Source organism: Ascaphus truei, chromosome 2 (genome assembly GCF_040206685.1).
Source record: "Ascaphus truei isolate aAscTru1 chromosome 2, aAscTru1.hap1, whole genome shotgun sequence".
NCBI lineage: Eukaryota > Metazoa > Chordata > Amphibia > Anura > Ascaphidae > Ascaphus > Ascaphus truei.
The window spans coordinates 380719521-380740563 of record NC_134484.1 but is presented as its reverse complement, the minus strand read 5'-3'; the positions used below and the strand labels follow the sequence as shown (position 1 = coordinate 380740563).

Here is a 21043-nt window from a genome sequence, read left to right as displayed (position 1 = left end):
TAAGGCATTACAGGCTAAATGAAAAGTTTTTGAAAAAATGGAGCACTTCTCTAAATATGATCGCACATTATTTAACAATATTGATACTATGGAAAAGGCTATTATGATCAAAAAGCCGCAGAAATTTGAACGGGACAAAGTAGATGATGAAAAGGAACAGGTCTACATGTGGCAACGCAACATAACAAAAACACCTAAGTATCAACCTAAGTCATATCCACAAGGGCAAAATAGAAAACAGGAGGAGTCCAAAAACCCCAATAACTCTATCCTTAAACGTCACGTGGATGCCTCCAGTTTTGAATCCGATGGTTCGGATTATGAGAATCGTTCACTTGGTGTTTCATTCTGTGATGATGATGAAAATTGGAGAACTAGATCTACCTCTCCGGAAAATACCTCTTCACAAAAATCCGTTGCAGGGCCATCTGGGAAGGAGGATCGGCCATCATACTTCCCTTCTCTCTCTTCCCCCTCTCTCTCCCCTTCTCTCGCTCTTCTCCCCTACCTTCTGAAATAATGAAATAATAACACATTAAGGAAATTTACAGAAGTAAAATATTTTATTGCATGTTTAACTGTAAAATATATAATGTATAATAACAAAAAAATGTGATTGACATAATGGCTACGTTTCTGTTTTAATAAAAATGTTATGGTTATAGAGAATGATATTCACAGCTGGCCGATCCAAAGATGTAGGCAACAAAGTAATATTTATCTTGCCCCGCTCACCCCTCTCATCCACACTCACCTATCTCTCCTCCTGTTTCACCCTCTCTGTCTACTCCACTGTACCCCTCTCTCCCTTCCCCCCTCTCTCTCCCTTCTCCCCTCTCTCCCCCCCCCCCTTCTCTCTCTCCCCTTCTGAAATAATGAAATAATAACACATTAAGGGCATTTACAGAAGTAATATATTTTATTGCATGTTTAACATTAGTGCAGTAAAAAGTATTTTTTTCCAAATTTTCAGCAACAACCGTTTAATATGTTTTTCACAATTTTGCTGTATGTGTATGTACATATCAACACACAACTTTATAATAAGAATAGAACAAGTATATAAAGTACTATAAAATTAAACAGTATTTTGCTACGGCACAGCACCTTCTACATTAAATTATCTATTAAAGGAATCACGTACAGTTTTTGCAGTACTTCTGCTAGCATTATAACATCTACCCATCGGTGTACAACGTATTGGCAAACTATCATTACTTGGTACTTCATGACACCCTTCTAAATCAATGACAATGTTATACAGAACAGTTACCCATTTTACTATTGTCTTTGCATGTGCTGGGGTACATTCCATTGCTTTTAATAGTATATGTCATTCGGATGACATAATTCCAAAAGCGCACTCAACACAGAGTCTAGTTCTTGAAAGTCTGTAATTAAATATTTCCTCTTCTTTTGTTAAATGCTGACGACTGCTTCATAATGTATGGAAGCAAAGGATCCGCTAACAGTACATGGAGCAATTGCTCGTTTGTTGTACTTAAAGGCAATCTTTTGGTCTAAGGCAGTGAGTCCCAACCTTTTTTGTTTGGAGGAACCCTTGAAGTATTTTGAAAAATCTCGGGGAACCCCTATCTGGCTGACACATATTAGGTTCGACAGGGGTCAGTCACAACATTTCACACCTCACGAGCCACATCTATTTCCCACCCTCTACCCATGTATTTCTCTCCCATCCATCTCACTAACTCTCCCCCCTCCCGCCTCGCATGTAGTTATCTCTTGCGTCTCACTCTTACTCCCTCTTTTCCTCACTCTCTCCCTCCTGCCCCCCTCTCTTCTCTCACTCGCCCCTACCTTCCGTCAATTACCCCACTCTCTCTCAATCCACCCTATAAAATACATACCAAAAAAAAAACACCCCCTGGGGGGGTCTGTGGTCCATAGGAGGAACCCCTGAGACTGCTTCAAGGAGCCCCAGGTTGGGAATCACTGGTCTAAGGTAACAGCAAAGTTTTATCTTCAATCAAGTTGTACAAAGACGATGCTCTGAAAACACCTCCATCACTTTGCTTTCCAAAAGCACCAACACCAATTGATATAAATTTACATTTAGCATCAGCAACACCTTGCAATACAATTGAAATGTAATGTTTGTAATTATAATACATGCTCCCAGAATCTTTTGGGTTCTTGAGACGAATATTTTTCCCGTCAATGCAGCCAACACAATTACGGAAATTCCATTTACTGTAGAATTCAGTTGCTACTGTACTCAAACTTTCGACCATGGGAAAGGGCATATGAACTTCATACAATTCACTGTGTATATAGCACTGCAGGTCTGATATACTATTTTTCCAAAAGTGGGGTTACCCATCATAAAAGAGAATGCTAATCCTCGAAATGGAGTACCGGTTTAAAGAAATCTGAAAAACATAAACAATACACATTAATATTCATATAGAATTGTTTTATGCCTCATTTATATACATACGCATGAGTTTACATATACGGTGAGTGTGTGTCACAGTATGTGTGTGATGAGTGTGTGTTATAGTGTGTGTTATGGTGTGTGTGTGTGTGTGTGTGTGTGTGTTATGGTGTGTGTGTGTGTGTGTGTGTGTGTGTGTGTGTGTGTGTGTGTGTGTGTGTGTGTGTGTGTGTGTGTGTGTGTGATGTGCAGGGAGAGGGGGAATGAGTGTGTGATGTGCAGTGAGAGGGGGGATGTATTGAATGTCTTTATTTATATTATTTATTTATAAAATATTTTACCAGGAAGTAATACATTGAGAGTTACCTCTCGTTTTCAAGTATGTCCTGGGTACATAAATGTACATAGCGCTTCACAGTAGTAATACACGTGGTAATCATATAAATAACAAATAATATAAATAACAGGTCATGGGAATAAGTGCTTCAGACATAAAAGTAACATTAAGGAAGAGGAGTCCCTGCTCCGAGGAGCTTGCAATCTAATTGATGTGTGTGTGATGTGCAGGGAGAGGGGGATGTGTGTGATGTGCAGGAGAGGGGGATGTGTGTGATGTGCAGGAGAGGGGGGATGTGTGTGATGTGCAGGAGAGGGGGGATGTGTGTGATGTGCAGGCTGAGGGGGGATGTGTGTGTGATGGGCAGGGAGAGGGGGGTAGGTGTTATGTGCACGGAGAGTGGGGTTGTGTGTGATGTGCAGGGACAGGGGGGATGTGTGTGTGATGTGTAGGGAGAGGGGGGATGTGTGTGATGTGCAGGGAGAGGGGGGAAATGTGTGTGTGACGTGCAGGTATAGGGGGGATGTGTGTGATGTGCAGGGAGAGGGTGTGTGTGTTATGTGCAGGGAGAGGGGGGAATGTGTGTGTGTGATGTGCAGGGAGAGGGTGTGTGTGTGTTATGTGCAGAGAGAGGGGGGAATGTGTATTATGTGCAGGGAGAGGGGGAAATATGTATGTTATGTGCAGGGAGAGGGGCTGATGTGTGTGATGTGCAGGGAGAGGGGGATGTGTGTTTGATGTGCAGGGAGAGAGGTGTGTGTGTGTGTGTGAGATTGTGTTTCTGTCTAGTGAAACACACTATATTAACACCCCTATAACACACTATATTACAATTGTAATTTAAATAACAGTAATAACAGTAATAATTTACAAACAATCACCTTAGGGTCAACATGAGTCTCTCATCAGGACTGATATTCACACAAAAATTAGTCTGTGTCGGAATTTCTTTTCTTGATACGTTCTAAAATGTAATCAAAAGTTAATATTTTCATCCCCGTACTCAACATTTTTTATATCATGCTGGCGAAGATCGTTGTACAATGTAGCAAATTCGCCATGGTGCTGGCATTTACGATTAATTTCGTGGACATTTGTTTGTCTTCCAAACAACATATCATCTCTGAGGTAGACATTATCCAACATAAACATTAGTCTCATATTCCTTTGACAGTCATTGTATAAAGCCATTCTTTTTGATTATAGCTGCAATACAAACTGGGGCTAAACACCAAAAAGTTGTTTTTGACAAAGCGCTATGCGCGAAACGCGTTAGAGTTTGTTGCTACAGTACCTGTACTCCACGCTGTCCACCACAGATTAAAGGTGTTTTTAATTTAACTTTTGGTGTTTAGCCCCAGTTTGTATTGCAGCTGTGCGCCGCTTTTTTCCGTCTGGAACCCTACTCTCTACATGCCTGGCGTGATGCACGCATACAGACAGACTGCCGGCATACTGTGAGTATCCTCTTTACTCTCCGCTTATGCTCAGGAGATTTGGGCTGTTTATTCCTGGTGCTGCTCTAGGGTGACTTTATTCCTGCATGGTTATAGGGGGCCATTTGCTTGCAGTCAGTTGGTCACATATACAAACCACAGGATGTTGCTGATTTATGTCCCCACCAATGAGCATTTATGCACACACAGTCAGAGGTACACATAGAGAGGCTTAAGAGATCTGTCTTCAAGCAAGTTTACTGTTAGTCAAGTGATTTATATTGCATAGATCTCATGGACTTTGATGCACTGATAATAGAGACTTGTTCCTGCTTTTTCTTTTTGATTATAGTAAAGTTATAGTAAAGTTAGAAAAAAAAATTGGGTAACACAAAATATATAGATAGATCTATAAACTATGTATTTAGCACAGTTTAGGATGATGGCTTCAACATAGGTTTAAACACACTCCATTTTGTATTAAAGCACACATTGGCAGCATAGATACAGAAACCACAACTCTCCGCCCCTCTGTCTTCCCCCTTGCTCTGATCTCCGCCCCTCTGCCTTCCCCCTTGCTCTGATCTCCGCCCCTCTGCCTTCCCCCTTGCTCTGATCTCCGCCCCTCTGCCTTCCCCCTTGCTCTGATCTCCACCCCTCTGCCTTCCCCCTTGCTGACGTCACCCCCCCTTGTAGTCAGCAACGTCGTCAAAACGGATTGCAACTTTCGCAATGGCGACGGCGACGGGTGACGTCATCGGTCGCGTCACAGTCGCCAGTACTATAAGCGCGGCCTTACAAGCATTTGGCTGGGCGGGGACCTGGAAGGAAAAAATAAATCTCACAATACCTCAGGGACTAACTTTATTCTCAAAAATAGCAACAACCGCACCAGTAGTTGAAGGGTTAAACTTGCAGCTTTTATTCACAAAAGATTGTATTATACACTACTCCATATTTTACTTCACAATAAATGAAGGGTCTCTATTAAAAAAAAAGGTCCAAACAACGTTACTAAAAGTGCTTTATTCTTCCTGCTGCAAAGTAACACTAGTTTAAATCATTAGAACCACCTGGGGTTATACATCTATTTTTTAAATGACCCAATAAATATTCTGATTTTTTTTTTTGTAATTTAAGTTTTATTGGGTTTGCACAAACTATACAGATAACATCACATCTCATCTCATTTTTTCGAAATCAACAAACAATATCCAATGAACACAACCCGTCAAAATCCCCGAAGGGGGGTAGAGGGGAGGGGGAGGAGGGGGGGCAGAAGTTCTCTTTTATCTTTGTGGTCCAAGTCTTCCATCTTTTGTCCTCTCCTTGCAGCCATCTTGTGCCTTATCCTCTCCCATGCGGTCTCAATCACCTATTATCGTCACTAGGGTCGGGTCTAAATCTTAAGCAAAAAAAAAAGTTTAAATGTTGTCTAGGAATGCTCCTTTAACATAAAAGCAAAAAAAATTCCCTTAGGAAGCTTTTTTATTGGCACAGCATGTGCCTTAATCTTCAATGTTTTTTTAAACTATGATTCCCTCAGTCAGAGGAGAACGCATTTATTTCTATCAAAGCATAACTGTGGCACCGTTCACCCCTGGGATATCTGTTTGGGCCAGCCATGGTAGCCACATTTTTTGGAACTTAGCGCCAGTGTCATTAACTAGACTGGTTAGTTTTTCCATCTGGCAGACAAACCAAATTCTATTTCGAATTGTAGTAATCGATGGAATTTCATTTTGCTTCCATAATGCTGCGATCTCGCATCTCGTTGCTATTGCAAAATGAGCAACTAGTTTATTTTCGACCCTGGCTAATCCCTGAGTTGGTCTGTTCAATAGGAAGAGCCATGGGTCCATGTAGCCAATCTCTAATCTGCTCCCACAGGTGCACACCTCAAGGCCAAGACCACAGCATAAGTAGCAGATCAGCTCTTTCTCCACATTGTTTAGGACACAATGGTGAGTAACCTGGAATAAATTTTGATAGTTTAAGTGAGATGACGTACCACCTCATTAACACCTTATATGCGTTCTCCTTTAACATCGTGCAAATAAAACACTTTGCCACCGCCAAAAAAATCTTGTCCCATTCTTCCTCGTCTAATACCTCTCCCAAGCCTGACTCCCATTGGGACATATCCTGTAACTTTTGGGAATACTCCGAGCTCGAATAGGTCACTTCCTTGTGCATTTGAGAGGTTAGTCCCTTAGGGTCTGTGTGGACGGACGTTCACAGAGGTACACAATTAGGAGGCTTTATAATGTGAAATTATAATAGGCTTTATTGTGCCTGTTCCTTTTCATCAGGAAAATTATCCAAACACAGGGGGGGGAACAAAGCTTCCATTCATTTGGGAGTATTTCTAGTGAAACACTATGCAATAATTCACATCTCCCTTAGTCAAGCAGTTCTCGCAGCCCCAAAACATATAACATGAAATAAGCAGATATAAGCAGTCTCTTAAGAATAAAAGTCTTATCTGTTTCTTGGAGGGAAAATCTCACTTCCTGGTTCAGCTTCAGGTGTAGTAGGTTTCCCTGTGTCTTGAATTCAGCTCTGCTGTGCAGAGCTTAAGACCGGTCTGCTCCAGAGATCTGGGTTTTTTTTGGTCAGTCTCTCCTGGGACTCAAGAACCTCTGCTCTGTCTCTTCAAAGGTCAGCTCTCAGTCAGAGCTAGGGAGGAGTTACTTCCTGTCTCAAAGGCAGGCTTTTTCTACTACCTGTAATCAGGCAGGTGGTGCTAGTTAATTTGCTACCAGAAGTTAACCACCACACTGCTGGATTAGAGGCACATTTGTGAACAGGGATAAGTCCCCTGTTACAGTCTGTTTCTAAAATACAGAGCTTTTTGAAATGTGTCAATGCAGGACAGGACAACATTTGTTGTAGAATGCCCTAATCTGGAGGTATCTGAAAAATTCTGAATTGGGGATGTCTTTGTCTGACTTAATTTGCTCAAATGTTTTAATATTGATTCTACCCTCCAGAACTTTGAGTTTCAAAAACCCTTTTGTTCCAAATCGAAAAATCCATACCATTCAGACCCGGAGCAAAGTCAAGGTTGTCAAATAGAGAGGGTCATTAAAGAGTGATTGCTAGTCAGTGAGCACCCTAATTTAGCAGCCTCCCAAACTGCTAATGAGCTGGTCATCGAGAAGAGCGGTTCACGTATTGACACATGGGTCCTTTTGGGTTGCCAGATTAGATCATGAAGCTCCAGATTTACACCCATACCCCTCTCTACTGCCACCCAACGTTTAAGTGCAGGGTCGCCATGCCACTGTGCAATTTGACATAAAGGGGCCGCTTTGTAGTATGGTAACAATAGTAATCCAAGATGATCGGAGCACCTCGTTGGAAGGGAGGACAAGAGAAAGATCTTAGATTCAAAATTAACTGCGATCTCGGTATTGATAAAATTATAATACTGTTTTCTTAAAATGGATATTTTACTTGGTGTGTCTTTTTGTAATATTGTGACGGTTCAGGGGATTCCTTCCCCTTCTTGTATCCCTGATTCACGCTGGTCTAAAAACAAGCTCCAGTTCCTCGTCCACTGGAAGGGCTATGGTCCGGAGGAGCGTCCGTGGGTACCAGCACATCATATCCATGCCCCAAAACTACTCCAACAATTTCATCAAAAATTTCCTCAAAAAACGTGGCTGGATCGCTCAGAGATCGATCCTCAAGGGGGGGATACTGTGACGGTTCAGGGACTTCCTTCCCCTTCTTGTATCCCTGATGTCACCCTCTCTGTCCCTTCCCCTGCCAGTCTCCCTTCTTTAATCCACTCCTGTCCCTCTCCGGCAGCCTCTGACGCCGTTCCTTTACCACGGCGCACGCCCCGCAAGACTCACGCTCCCGCGCGGTCCCCAATCCCCTGCGGCGACGTTCCCAACTCTCAGGCCCCCTCGGTATCCGCTCCCATTCCCTTACCTCCGGTGGCTGTTCCCTCCGTTCCTCCATTCCCCTCCGCAGGTATTCCCACGGCGCGGCGCTCCGCGCGCCTCGTGACGCAGCCTGTGCGCGCGCACTCTCAGATTACAGAGGGCACGCGCACACGCTCCTCTTATAGGGGTTTTCAGTCTCCTGACTCCTCCTCCCATGCCCTGCAGGCGATCTCTCTGACTGGTTCCCCTGTCTCCTCCTCTCCTCCTCCTCACCTATCCCTGCTGTCTCCCACTTCACCCTCTGCTCCTCCTCTTCCCTCCTTTATAACCCCTGTCTGTCCTTTCTATCATTGCTCTGCATAGCTCCTGTTATCCCTGTGTGTGCAGTCCTATGCTTTGCTCTCTCTGTGTTCCAGCCTGTTCCTGCTCCTGCTTATCTCTGGATTTCCCTGGTTTGACCCCTGCTCGTCCTGGACTACTCTGCTCTCTGTTGCCCTTGAACCCTGCTTACGAACTCTACCTTGCTGACCTCTGTAACCCCTGGACTTGGCTTACGAACTTGACTACTCTGATTTCTGGATCCCTGGCGCACGGACACCACTATTCTTACGCTATACCACCAAGGCGTTGCAAGTATTACTAACTATCTTCCAACAGGCCCAGCAATGCCATACCACACTCCGGGCTCGCCCTCACTGCTGTGGGTGTGTGGTAATTCCGTTCCCACCTCAGTATTGGTGTCTTGCCAGGTTCTACATGCCCTGAAGAAGCGTTTACTACGTGAAACGCGCGCGTCGGCATTTTCTCTCCTGCACACGCGGGAAACCTGTTGATTCAAACACAACAGCTGTTGGATATTGATCCGCGTTGCCAGACTTGGGGTTTCCCCCGGCATGTATGTGTACTTAGGATCGCTGTGTCTTTGCACAGCGGGATCCTACTATTTCAAGGGGTCTATTCACTCACTCCTAGATAGGCAGGCCCTCGAGCATATCAGCGCTGATATAACCAAGATCAGCGCTGATATAGGGGACCTTGCGACTCACAGGTAGACCGCCCCCCCCCCCCTTCTACAAACAGGTATTAGTTATACATTTGGTATTAAGGGTAGAGGGATTGGGGTGATCTTTCAGTGGTCTCCCTTCCATCAGCAACCCCCCATACACCCATTTTACCTATCAGCTGACATTGTTGGCATTTTGTCAGTGTACTCACCGAATACTGGCAGACTACTTTTTGAGCAGTTAACAGCTGCTGTGTGTATTTAACAGCGTCTTCAACCTGTGTTGACACCAGCTCTAGCCACCACACACTGAAGGTTGCTTTAATATTAGCCGCCTCCTCAATGCACCGCATCACTCAGCCTTGGGAACAGGGACCATGAGTGTGGGCTAGGTGCTTTACTGTGGATTCTAACAGAATGGTTAATATATGACTGGTAATCACATTGCACCAAAAAGCTCAATATTGATGCACCCAGACTTTACTGACAACATAGGTTAGCTCTATGGACTAAGAGCACACCCATAAATCCAACGATATCGTCAGTATATATGGTGGTTCACATCAATCATTTTTCTGCAGTATAGGTGTCCTTGGTAAACAAATCACACACATGATTAATGCCAACTATATTATACCTTATCCGTTATTTGCTTATTAGCCTGCGCTTTATTTTATTTGTGGGCACAATATGATTCCACAATAGATCTAGCACCATTAACGCTAGAGAGACTATCAAGCAAGCAGCGCTATTTTAAGCAGGGGCAGATATGGTCAAACCTGTTGCTTATTATGCCATAGAACACTTACATTATCAGTATATCAATTGAGTGCGGAATACATGCACTGATACACAGACAAACCTCTTAGTGAGCCTCAATAGACCCATTACCTATACCTTTTAGGAAGCTATTACATATAGCGCCCAGATCCCAAATATCTATTAGGGATCTCATTACTATATCTACCCACCTAACCTCGGGTGGGTTATGAAGGATACAGTCAAGTGCTGTTGTAATACATCATTTAATTACGTTTTAACACCCTATTTTTTATTCTTGGTTATTAATAAAGTATTTTAAAATTACAATTCTACATTTGTTGTGATAGAGTGCTGGAAGACTGGGTCCTTTTTTCTCCTATATGATATAATCAGTCTCCATCCAGTCAGCACCTCATTGTGGTTAGCATAAGCTGTGCGGGTTTTTCTTGTGTGTGTGACAAATATATAACAATCAGTAAAAGCAATGATTGTTATTTTATACTATTAGGTAGTTAAAACATTAGTAGCATTATGTATTTGTTATTTTATTATGACCCTTGTTATAAACCTTATTGTGCATTATGCTATAATCAAAGTGATTTGTATAGCAGCGCTAGAGAGGGGTATATAAATGGAGGGAATACAAGGACATACCAGACTTAACACTGACGAAGAAGTAACACCTTCGAAACGCGTAGGGTTGCCGGGAGGACCAGTTTCGTGGAACACCAGGAAACCGGAAGTGACGTAGAATGCCGGCTGGATCGGCGGTGGATGTCGCGTAGACCGGAGAAGGTTGCGGAATACCACAAACTGATCTGTTCTTATGTTTTTACACTGATTTGTGTGAATATGACCTGATTTTGCATATAAAAGTTGGACTTTAAAAGAAGGCTCCTGAATCTTTCCCAAGCATTGCGGAGGTGAAGGAACACAGGAAACCTTTATGTGCCTGATTACAGGCACTGACATGTAAGTGCATTTCTCACCACCTGTTCATGCACATTACATATCGTGAACTTGCTTCACTATTGTGCCTTTCTTTCTCTTTTTTTCTCCTCTTGTCCTCCCTTCCAACGAGGTGCGCTGATCATCTTGGATTACTACTACTGCTGAGAATTGGGAACAATTCTCCTTTTCAAACTGCACCACATCATATATACAAGTTTGGACTGTCTATAGTTAGAGCACTTCCTTTTTTGTTATATTTCTGTATGGTAACAAGCAAGGTACCGCTAGTCCCCCTGCTAATGTTGGTCTCTGTAGGACCTTCCTCCTCACTCTTGGTCTTCTATATTTACAGATGAACTTTGTTATTAAAGCTGCAGTTCAAGCAATATCCTGCATGTGTATTTTTTTTTAATAAATCAGTTCTGTAGTAAGAAAAAATACTTTTAGCATTTTCTGTTTTAAAAAACAACAACTTTGAAAGACCAAATTTCTTGTATTCTATTTTAACAAGCATGTTTGTTGCTATAGCAACCATTTACATTCCCCAGATCTAAAGATGTCGCCAAACTTTGCCGATCAATAGACGGAGAACGAATTGACCGGCAGCTATGCAGTTCTTTAGCTAAGTAGAAATTGCCCACATTAAACTATTGAAGTTAAAAAAAAAACGTAAAAAAAAAAAACGTAAAAAAAAAAACGTAAAAAAAAAACCAGGAGCTTGAACTGCAGCTTTAACCCTTTCCGGTCGAATGTCAGAGTATATCCGACACTAATATTTGCCACTTGCGGTCCAATGTCGGACCGGGTGGAGGGACGAAAGCTGAAAGCTGTGGAGTGTTAAGTGAGGCGCCCGCAGCACATCCCCTGCATTCTCCTTGCACCGCACTGATGCGCCCATGCGCCGATGCGTCCCCCCCTCAGCCGATCCGTCCCACCCCACGCCGATCCGTCCCCCCCATGCCGATCCGTCCCCCCTTGCCGATCCGTCCACTCCCAAAGCCCTGCGCCGCTCTGCCCACTCCCAAAGCCCTGCACCGATCTGACCCCCCCCCAGCCCTGCGCCGATCTAACCACCCCCCCAGCCCTGCGCCGATCTAACCACCCCCCCAGCCCTGGGCCGATCTGACCACCACCCCCAGCCCTGCACCGATCTGACCACCCCTCCAACTCTGCGTCGATCCGACCACCCCTCCAACTCTGCGCCGATCCCCGCAGGCAGCCCCACGATGACTCCCAGCAGCTGACACCGGAGGAAGGGAGGATGGGGGTAGGGGGCTGTGAGTGTGGTGTGTGTGGTGTCAGTGTGCTGTGTGTGCAGTGAGTGTGCAGTGAGTGTGTGCAGTGAGTGTGTGTGTGCGCAGTGTGTGTGTGCGCAGTGTGTGTGTGTGCGCAGTGAGTGTGTGTGCAGTGAGTGTGTAGTGTGTGCAGTGAGTGTAGTGTGTGCAGTGAGTGTAGTGTGCATAGTGTGCGCAGCGAGTTTAGTGTGCGCCGTTTGTTCAGTGAGTGTGCAGTGAGTGTGCTGTGAGTGTGCAATGACTGTGTGTACTGAGTGTAGTGTGTGCAGTGAGTGTAGTGTGTGCAGTGAGTGTAGTGTGAGCAGCGAGTGTAGTGTGTGTAGTGTGCGTAGTGTGCGCAGCGAGTGTAGTGTGCACAGCGAGTGTAGTGTGCGCAGCGAGTGTAGTGTGCGCAGCGTGTGCAGAGTAGTGCGTGCAGTGAGTGTCGTGTGGGCAGCGCGTGTCATGTGCGCAGCGCGTGTCGTGTGCGAAGTGAGTGTAGTGTGCACAGTGTGCTGTGAGAGTGCACTGAGAGTGTGTGCAAAAAAACCCAAAAAAAGCTGTATGTGTTTTTTTCCCGAAAATTTAATTAGACCTACTGGCGCACTTAATGAAAATTAATTGGACCGCAAAGGGTTAAGGATTTCATTGAAAGTATGTCCTTCCCCACTACTGGTACTGGGAGGCTTTGGAATAGGTACAGGATACGGGGAAGTAAATTCATTTTGATACAATAGGTCTTACCTATCCACGAGATATTATATTTGGACCACGTTTGAATGTCCCCTCTCGGGATTCTAAGTCATTTGGGATAGTTTTCTCTATATAAGGTTTTATAGTTATTCGTAATATTTAATGGTGCGAGGCTGCCATTTAAAATTGAAATTTATATCTATCAATTTTTCTACGTCCTTGGGTAAATTTATATTTAGGGCCTCAGACTTCGACTGATTAATTTAAAATCCAGATATCTTATTGAATTTCCCCAGAAGACTGAACAAGTTGGGCAGAGAGGTGAGGGGCTTTGGTAGCGTTAAGATAATATCATCCGCATATAAAGCCACCTTATGTTTCTGGTCTTTAATTTGGATTCCTGTTATGTCTGAGTTCTTCCGAATTTGGGCTGCTAGTGGCTCCATGCTTAATGCGAATAGCAGGGGCGAGAGTGGACAGCCCTGTCTTGTGCCACTCTTAATTTGGAAAATATTGGATGGATAGCCCATCGGATGTTACTCTTGCCGCTGGTGTGGAATACAGTCCCTTGATTGCTTTTAATAGTCTACCCCCAAAGCCGAACGCTCCAAGCGTAGAATTAAGGTATGGCCAATCGATCCTGTCAATAGCTTTTTCAGCATCTAGACTCAGCACCATAACTTGGATCTTTTTTGTATTAGCTACAGATGCAGCCACCAGTATCCGATCACTTGCCTGGGGAAAAACTAAGGCATCTCACAGTAAATGCCTCAACATTTCAGTGAGATTCTGCTGCCTAACTAATGGCCCATCGTATTAACACAGCAGGGGTCCCTGCAGTCCCATTCAGTTTGTCCTCTGCAGGGACCCCCCGCTGTGTTAATTCTATGGGCCATTAGTCTTGCTTCAGAAATCTCACAGAAACGTTGCAGTTTATTGGGAGATTGCCCCAGATTTTCCAAAGCAAGTGATCTAATACTGTATCTCAATCAGATCAATAATTTGTCTGGTGTTGTCCGCCGCCTGCCTACCCTTAATAAATCCCACTTGGTCAGGACGAACAAGTCTAGGCAGCATATGGCTTAGTCTGTTAGCCAGCATTTTAGAGTAAATTTTGATACCTGATTTTATTAACGAGATTGGTCTATAGCTTTTGCAGTCCGTTGGATCTTTATCTTGTTTCTAGATTAATGAGATAGATGCTTGAAGCATCTGGTCTGGGAATGAAGCACCCACCAGCACTGCATTGAACATGCGCAGAAGGTGGGGGGCTAGCAATTTTATAAAAAAAAATTATAGTATAAATTAGAGATCCATCAGGGCCTGGTGCTTTGGATGGTTTTAGTTCCTTAATTACTTGTGTTAATTCTTCTACAGTGAAATCCTGTTGTAGCCCTTCTCTCTCCTCTCTGCTCAACCTAGGAAGATCTGAGTCTGAAAGGAAGTCTCTCATAGCCTGACTCCCCTTAACATTATGTGTGAACTTCTCCCCATTATATAGAGTTTCATAGTATTTCTTAAACTCTTCTACTATCAGTTTAGGGTTGGAGGTCATTGTGATGGAAGGGGGTAACCAGGCTCTCAATAAAGGTCAAGCCCATGACTGGTTACGCCTGATCCGTGTGTACGGGTTCAAGAAGTGTCATCTCTTGAGCACAGCTACATGTGTATTGTGTAATGGATGTGTGTCCCATCTTAAGTGTCACATTTAAAGTGTCTGGCAGAGTTAATTTTGGAGTTGAAATTGTAGGTGAAGATTGGAGGAAAATCTGGACTCTGCACCACAACAACAACTTTGCAACTGTGAGAACTTAACTTTCTAAAAGCTGTGCTTATTTGTACTCTTCCTATCCTTCAGTGCCTGGGAAGTCTCTCCTCCTGCATCTCACTATGCCCTTCCTATTGCTGTTTCTGTTTACTGTTTCCTCACACCTTTGTGAATGTCTCTGTTCTCTCCAACTTCCCCACTCCCCACCGCACCATTATTTATACACCTCTCTCCCAACAACTTCATTACCTCTCAATAAAAAAACACTCACACAAATCCTCTATTCACACCGTCTATCTACTCCTTCCTGCTGCTGGGGATCTCCCCAAAGCCTGAAGCCAGACCCAGATCTCACCCATGCCTCCCTGCTATCTCTTCCCCTGTAAATGGTATTAACCTTCTCATTTAATACTGACTAACCTTAAAACTCGCCCCACAAATCAAGCATCCCAATAGCCTGCACTCATGGATAGTGTCTCACTCCCACCGTCACTCCTACCACCCATTGTGGCCAAGCACTGCCAGCACTTATTCCCTCACCTGCTGTCTCTGTAAGTTTCCCCTCAAACCACTAAGATTGTAAGCTCTTCAGGGCAGGGATTTCCATTCCTATTGTCTGATTTTGCTGCACTTATTGTATAATTATAATTCCCTGTACTGTATTCTTTGTGAAGCGCTGAGTACACTTTTGGCGCTATATAAATAAAGACATACAATACAATAAAGAATTGTCATGTTTTTACCTTTCCAGGAATGCCAGTGAGTAGGGATTGCTAGGGTATGAGTTTCAAGGGGGGAGGGGGTTGCAGAGAAATTGTTTTCAGAATGTGCCTAGGTAGTTGGGGTCCGGAGTTGTCAGTTTCCTTAAAAATGTACCCGAGAATCATGCTTGGTCACCCATGCCTCCCTGCCATCTCTTCACCTGTGGTCAGGGTCTAAGGCTTACATGTAGGCACATTATCCCGGCAATATCTCCCCTTGAAAACGCTTGCGCGACTAACCGCTAGAGTTCCCTGCTTCAGCACAACCCAGAAAGGTAAATGGGGTTAAGGGATGCAAAATGTCCCTGTTACTATGAGGGGTCCCTAGGTTAAGGGGGATACCGAGATAATGCCCAGGTAGCTCAACATGTATTGGGGTTCATGGGCACTCCAACCATAATTATAAGGTTGTGAGGGGACTCTTAGTCCAATCCAAGTCTCTTAGATAGTGTGTGGGGTAGAAAAGAAAATAAAGTACAACTTTCTATTCTATTCCCCATACCCAGAGACTTAGGATGAAGTAAATGTACAGTTTATTATTGTTTTATACTGTTGTGCACTGTATATGAGCTGGAACTTTCAGAAACCAATGTTTCGACCGACTACAAGGGCTACCAAGTTGATGCCTGTAAGTCTGCTGGACATCAAAGATGAAAGCCACCAGAGAATGCCTGAGGTGTAAAAAGCCATTTGGGTAGCAGGGAAGGGCTCAAGTACCCATGTCCTGGGATGAATGGCAGTCATCCGGGCTGCCATTTGTCCTACCAGACTTGGATTAGCCTGACCCTGCAGGTGGCATCTGAATAGCAAGGGACTAAGGTGGCAAACTTGTGCACGTCCCTTGGCAGATTCAGATTTTCCTCTGATCCGGCTTTCCAGACAGGCATCGCTCTGATTGGCTAGTAAGAAAGTTCCCACACTCTAGCTGTAGTATGTTGTGAATGAACTCCAAAATACTATAAGAAACCCCTAAGCCAATCAGTCAAGAGATTCTGAGCACCAGAAGTCGGGCGAGCTTTTTAAAAGAGCTTTTGCGCGAATAGCAGAGCACCTGCTTCAAACAGTCTGGCCGGAAAATATTCTAAGTCCAGCTTTTTGCGACCAAGTTCTCAGAAAGGAACGTAGCGGTCGCGGTTGGGATTTCAAGCCGATTTTAGTTCCAGGACGTTTGGAGCTAAGTCCCGGTCAAGGAAAAACTCTGATTTAGAGTGCTATACAGCTAGATAAGTCTCGTTTTTGACCACAGTCCCCAAGTGTTTCTTTTCGTCTATATTTTGTGTATCAGTGTGTGTATGCCTATGTTTGTGAATAAACCTCAATTTATTTCATTATCTTGTTTTGCTCAATATATGATCCTGGTAAAAGGTGAACAATAAACCTTGTCTCCTGTGACAGTCATATTACCGGCTTTCAACCAAATTGCCTGTATATTATAATTTACCTGTTTATTTGTAATTTTATTAGCCAATAAGGTATCTGGCTTGTTTGCTTTTTTAAAAAAAACTTCCTCTTAGACCAGCTCATGTGATTCTCAGCCTGGGAGGTCAATAGCATATTTATCTCTATTCTAACATCTTTCAACTCTTTCAAGGTGTCAGGTCTATTATTATGTTAGGCAGAAAGCTGTTTACATTTTGCTTGTAGTTTCAGCAATTTTGCCTCTTTTCCGTCCTGCCGCAATGCTGATAAGGGTGCCTCTGAGTGTATCCTTATGGGCTTCCCATAGGGTGATGTGGGAGTCCACACTACCTAGATTGGTTCTGATAAATTGGTCTATCTCTGTTTTGACCTTCTGGAACAGCTCTGGGATTTTTGAAAATTAATACATTTAATTTAATACACATGCAGGAATCGAACCAAGGACATATCATATGCTAGTACCAATTCCCTACCTGCTACGCCACAGGATTGGTGTGATAAAATAGACTCTATAAATATACTTAACATCTACAGCACAGTGCAGAGGACAGCACTGTGTACTATATGTTAAGTTTGTTTTGACACAACACACAAACCCTGTGGCTTGCAGGTAGAGAATTGGTACTAGCATATGAGATGTCCAGGATTCAATTCCTGTATGATAAGGTATAATTAATAAATTATTTCATATAATAATTTATAATAATAATTTATACATAATAAAAATAAATTAATTTATCAATTATTTTGTTTTATTAAAATTATTATAATGTATAAAAACACACTTAATATACAGTACACACTGTCAATCCTGTGTCGTAGCAGGTAAGGAATTGGTCTAGCATATGAAACGTCCTGGGTTTGATTACTGCACGTGTATTATATAAATAAAGCATTGAATGTTTATTTATTTTTATTTTTAAATCAAAACAGCCATGACTGGTGCTCTATGTACCCATAAATCTAATGGAATTGGGTCTAGTATTCAGTTAATTTTTCTTCACAACTTTTCCATAATAGGAAGATGTCATCAATGTAAAGAAAGTATTTAATGATATGTGAAGACATGGGAGACTTGGAAATTAACTTATTTTCAGAACCCTCCTGGTACAGGTTGGTTGGTATCCATCTCCTCGATTTGGAAAGAACAGATTTTCAAATTGAAAGTAATTTTGGTTTAAGATGATATCAAGTAATTTAATCCTTAGGGCCAGGCGGTTCCGAAAATATTGTGCATGCCATCTTGGTATTTTCTGTGCTGGATACTTTATTGTACAGGCTGCATTATTAATGATATCCTAATGAAGGCTTGGATACTGTGAGCCAAAACGTCGACTTATGCAGTTTCTGCTAGACACAAAGCTGAAGAAAGTTTTTTTTATTTGCTCAAGTAATTTGGTATTTGCAAATTACTTACTGGACTTTTGAGGGAGGAGGGAGTTAACTGGCAAATCTCTGACAATGGTAGGCCACCATTTCACTCACTAATAGCAGGTTTAGCACAAACATGAAATACCCCAAAAATAAGCTTTTTTTTTTAGCATGTGTGGGAAATAGAAATTGTAGAGCTATTTTTTATGGTACTGTACACAGGGTTAGAAATAGACTCACCACTTTACCTGCTACAGTACTTGCAAAAAGCATGAGACTCAAACAAATCTTAAGCAGTCAATTCGGAGTAACATTTAGGATAGTATTTTTAATACAATTGTTGTGATACTATACAAAATGGCTACAAGAACAGCATGCTAATAATGATATGTGCTTACACTTGTGTGGGTTACAAAGTGTATCTGCAATTCAGAAACTGAGGAAGCAAGCGATATTCTTATGAGTTTATAACATAATTATTGTAGTTTTGTGTCGGTCATATACACAGTAAATTAATGGTACAAGTAGGGGAGAGGGGCATCACAATTACATGGCATGATAAGTGTATCCCCTGCACTACAATGCAATATTTCCTCAGTTTGTATACAACATCTCGGTTTGTATTGTCCTATTCTATAGGTACTCAGAGGTTTAGGACTTGACAGCACAGATTCCCAGATGGCAACCTTCAAGGACCAATCTGAATGCGGTCTGGTGGCTGTAAAATGTATGTATGTATGTATGTATGTATGTATGTATGTATGTATGTATGTATGTATGTATGTATGTCTATTTATATAGATAGCACCATTAATATACATAGCGCTTCATTGTAGTAATACATATGACAATCATATACAGTAGATAACAAATAACAGATCATGGGACAGACATAACAGATCATGCTTCAGACATAAAAAATAACATTTAGGGAGAGGAGTCCCTGCTCCGAGGAGCTTACAGTCTAATTGGTAGGTAGGAAGAACGTACAGAGACAGTAGGAGGGAGTTCTGGTAAGTGCGTCTACAAGGGGCCAAGCTTTATGGATCATATAGTAAAATAGAAAGTGTATTTTGAATAGCAAAGTACTGATTGTTCTGAAGTCAGTGAGGTTGGTAATGCTAAAAATGAGTTGAGACTGACAAAATGAGCGAGTTGACATGTACAATATGCAGATCTCGTAATGCCTCTGCCCGACTGACACAGGATGTTTGTCTGTGCCTGGGGTTACACGAGGAAAAGGGAGCAAAAACAACTCCCACCCCCTGGATCAGCCCAACTCTCACTGTTGACAGCTGGCCCGCCCTAACCATCTCTCCCACAGGAGGACCGTCCACCCCCCGACCCCGCCCGCCAGGCACAGGCCAGACCTCCCAGAGCCTTCAACTACTGAGCCTGCGTCAGCAAGCCGAACTACAACCTCCGGCATGCAACGCGACAAGCCTTTTACTCCCCTCAGCCAATCAGCGGTTCGCAATGCCAGTGACGTAGGCAAGCGAAACGGTTCTTTTAAGGCTGTGGAATAAACAAAAGCAAAAAAGTTGGAACTGTCAATTGCCTCGCGCTCTCTGTCTCTCTCGGGACTAGAGCCGACCAGGATAATCCCATCGCTGCCGGGGAGCTTTGCTTGCTAATAGGACGTAGCCTACGCAAAAAGGGGCGTTGGAAGGGTTAATTACCGTTACGCTCTTCCTTCGCCCCACCCCCCCCCCCTCCCTCTGGCAGTGGGCAGAGGAGGCGGGACCACACTGCGCCACTACCGCCCAGCTCCCTGTGTCTGAAGGAGGAGGAGGAGGCGGGACCACACTGCGCCACTACCGCCCAGCTCCTCTGTCTGAAGGAGGAGGGATAGAGGAGGAGGGGAAAAGGGGGAGGAGATTCAGCCAACTGCGGGGAAAATAATAATAATACAATAAAAAATATCTACAGCGGTAGGGGGGGAAAAAAACCAACTTAAAGATTTAAAAAACAAAACGTTGTTATATAGAAAGAGGAAAAGACAGGACGGATCGACGCTCGGGCGTCGTCGCTACAGAGCTCTGTCAAGAAACGTCGTCATCTGGTAAGCAATGGCGAGGAGGGCAAGAGGCTGGCGGATAGGTAACATGCAAGGGGAGAGCGGCTGGGTGGCGCTTCCAGCAGCGGGGGCGACAAGGATGTCTGTGTGTCCGCTGGTGCCGCCCCAGCTCCCCCTCCTCCGCTGCCCGGCCCCGGGCCTGCCCCTCTCCGGGGCTGTCAATCAGGGCGGAGTGAGGGGAGGAGGAGGGGGAGATCGGGGCCCCGGCTGCGGGGAGAGACGGATCCTCTACGCCACAACCCCTTCTCCTGTCAGCCACCGCCGCCATTCGTGCAGGGAGAGAGCCAGGCCCCCCCATCCCCTCCTCCTCCTTCCAGTATCCAGCCTCCCTCAGCCACAGCGACCGGCCTTTTTATCCACCCCCCGTCCCATCCCCTAGCCTCTTACCTTCCTCCTGATTATCACTGCCACGAATAAGTACCATCATTAATTCACCATGAGCGGTACGTAACCACCCCCTCCCCCTTTTTTTTTTTTTTTGTATCCCATACTCCCCCCTCCCTCTCAGGACCATGACTCCTTCCTTCTTTAATATGTCCCGCATCAATATATTCCCTTTATCAGGTGTTATCTCATAGTGTCCTCCTCAATCCCCAGCCAGGGTGACAGCCTCCTGCGGGGTGTGACTGTATCCACTGGGTCGGGTTTATAAACATGTGTCCATATAGAGGATACAAATGTTACCACAAACATTGGGCAGTGGGACTCATTTTTGATCGATTTACATGTAGTTTGTTCCCCAGATTTGCACTTTGGGTAAGAATATGTATATATGTATATGTGTATATATATATATATATATATATATATATATATATATATATATATATATATATATATATATATATATATGCCCATTTAATTCAATTCCCAAAATGTCATTATCTTCAATAGTATTTT

General features: G+C 43.6%; 1 protein-coding gene and 1 long non-coding RNA gene across 8 annotated transcripts in view; one reads left to right on the top strand and one right to left on the bottom strand.

The window, feature by feature from the left end:
- Nucleotides 1-929: 929 nt before the first annotated feature.
- Nucleotides 930-20614, bottom strand: LOC142487592 (uncharacterized). Its single transcript, XR_012799262.1, has 3 exons — nt 20531-20614; nt 3614-3696; nt 930-2390 (listed from the first exon to the last, which is right to left on the bottom strand). It is a non-coding gene; the product is annotated as an uncharacterized LOC142487592 (long non-coding RNA).
- Nucleotides 19614-21043, top strand: part of SP4 (Sp4 transcription factor) — a 49915-nt gene continuing 48485 nt past the window's right edge. For 2 of the 7 annotated variants that reach the window (XM_075587153.1, XM_075587152.1), the window contains exon 1: nt 20171-20586. In XM_075587153.1, coding sequence (XP_075443268.1) covers nt 20580-20586 — 7 coding nt within the window. In that variant the 5' untranslated portion in view covers nt 20171-20579. Of the gene's footprint in view, nt 20129-20170; nt 20587-21043 lie in introns of those variants that run through there. The other 5 variants (XM_075587151.1, XM_075587150.1, XM_075587155.1 and 2 more) reach the window with 5 other exon arrangements.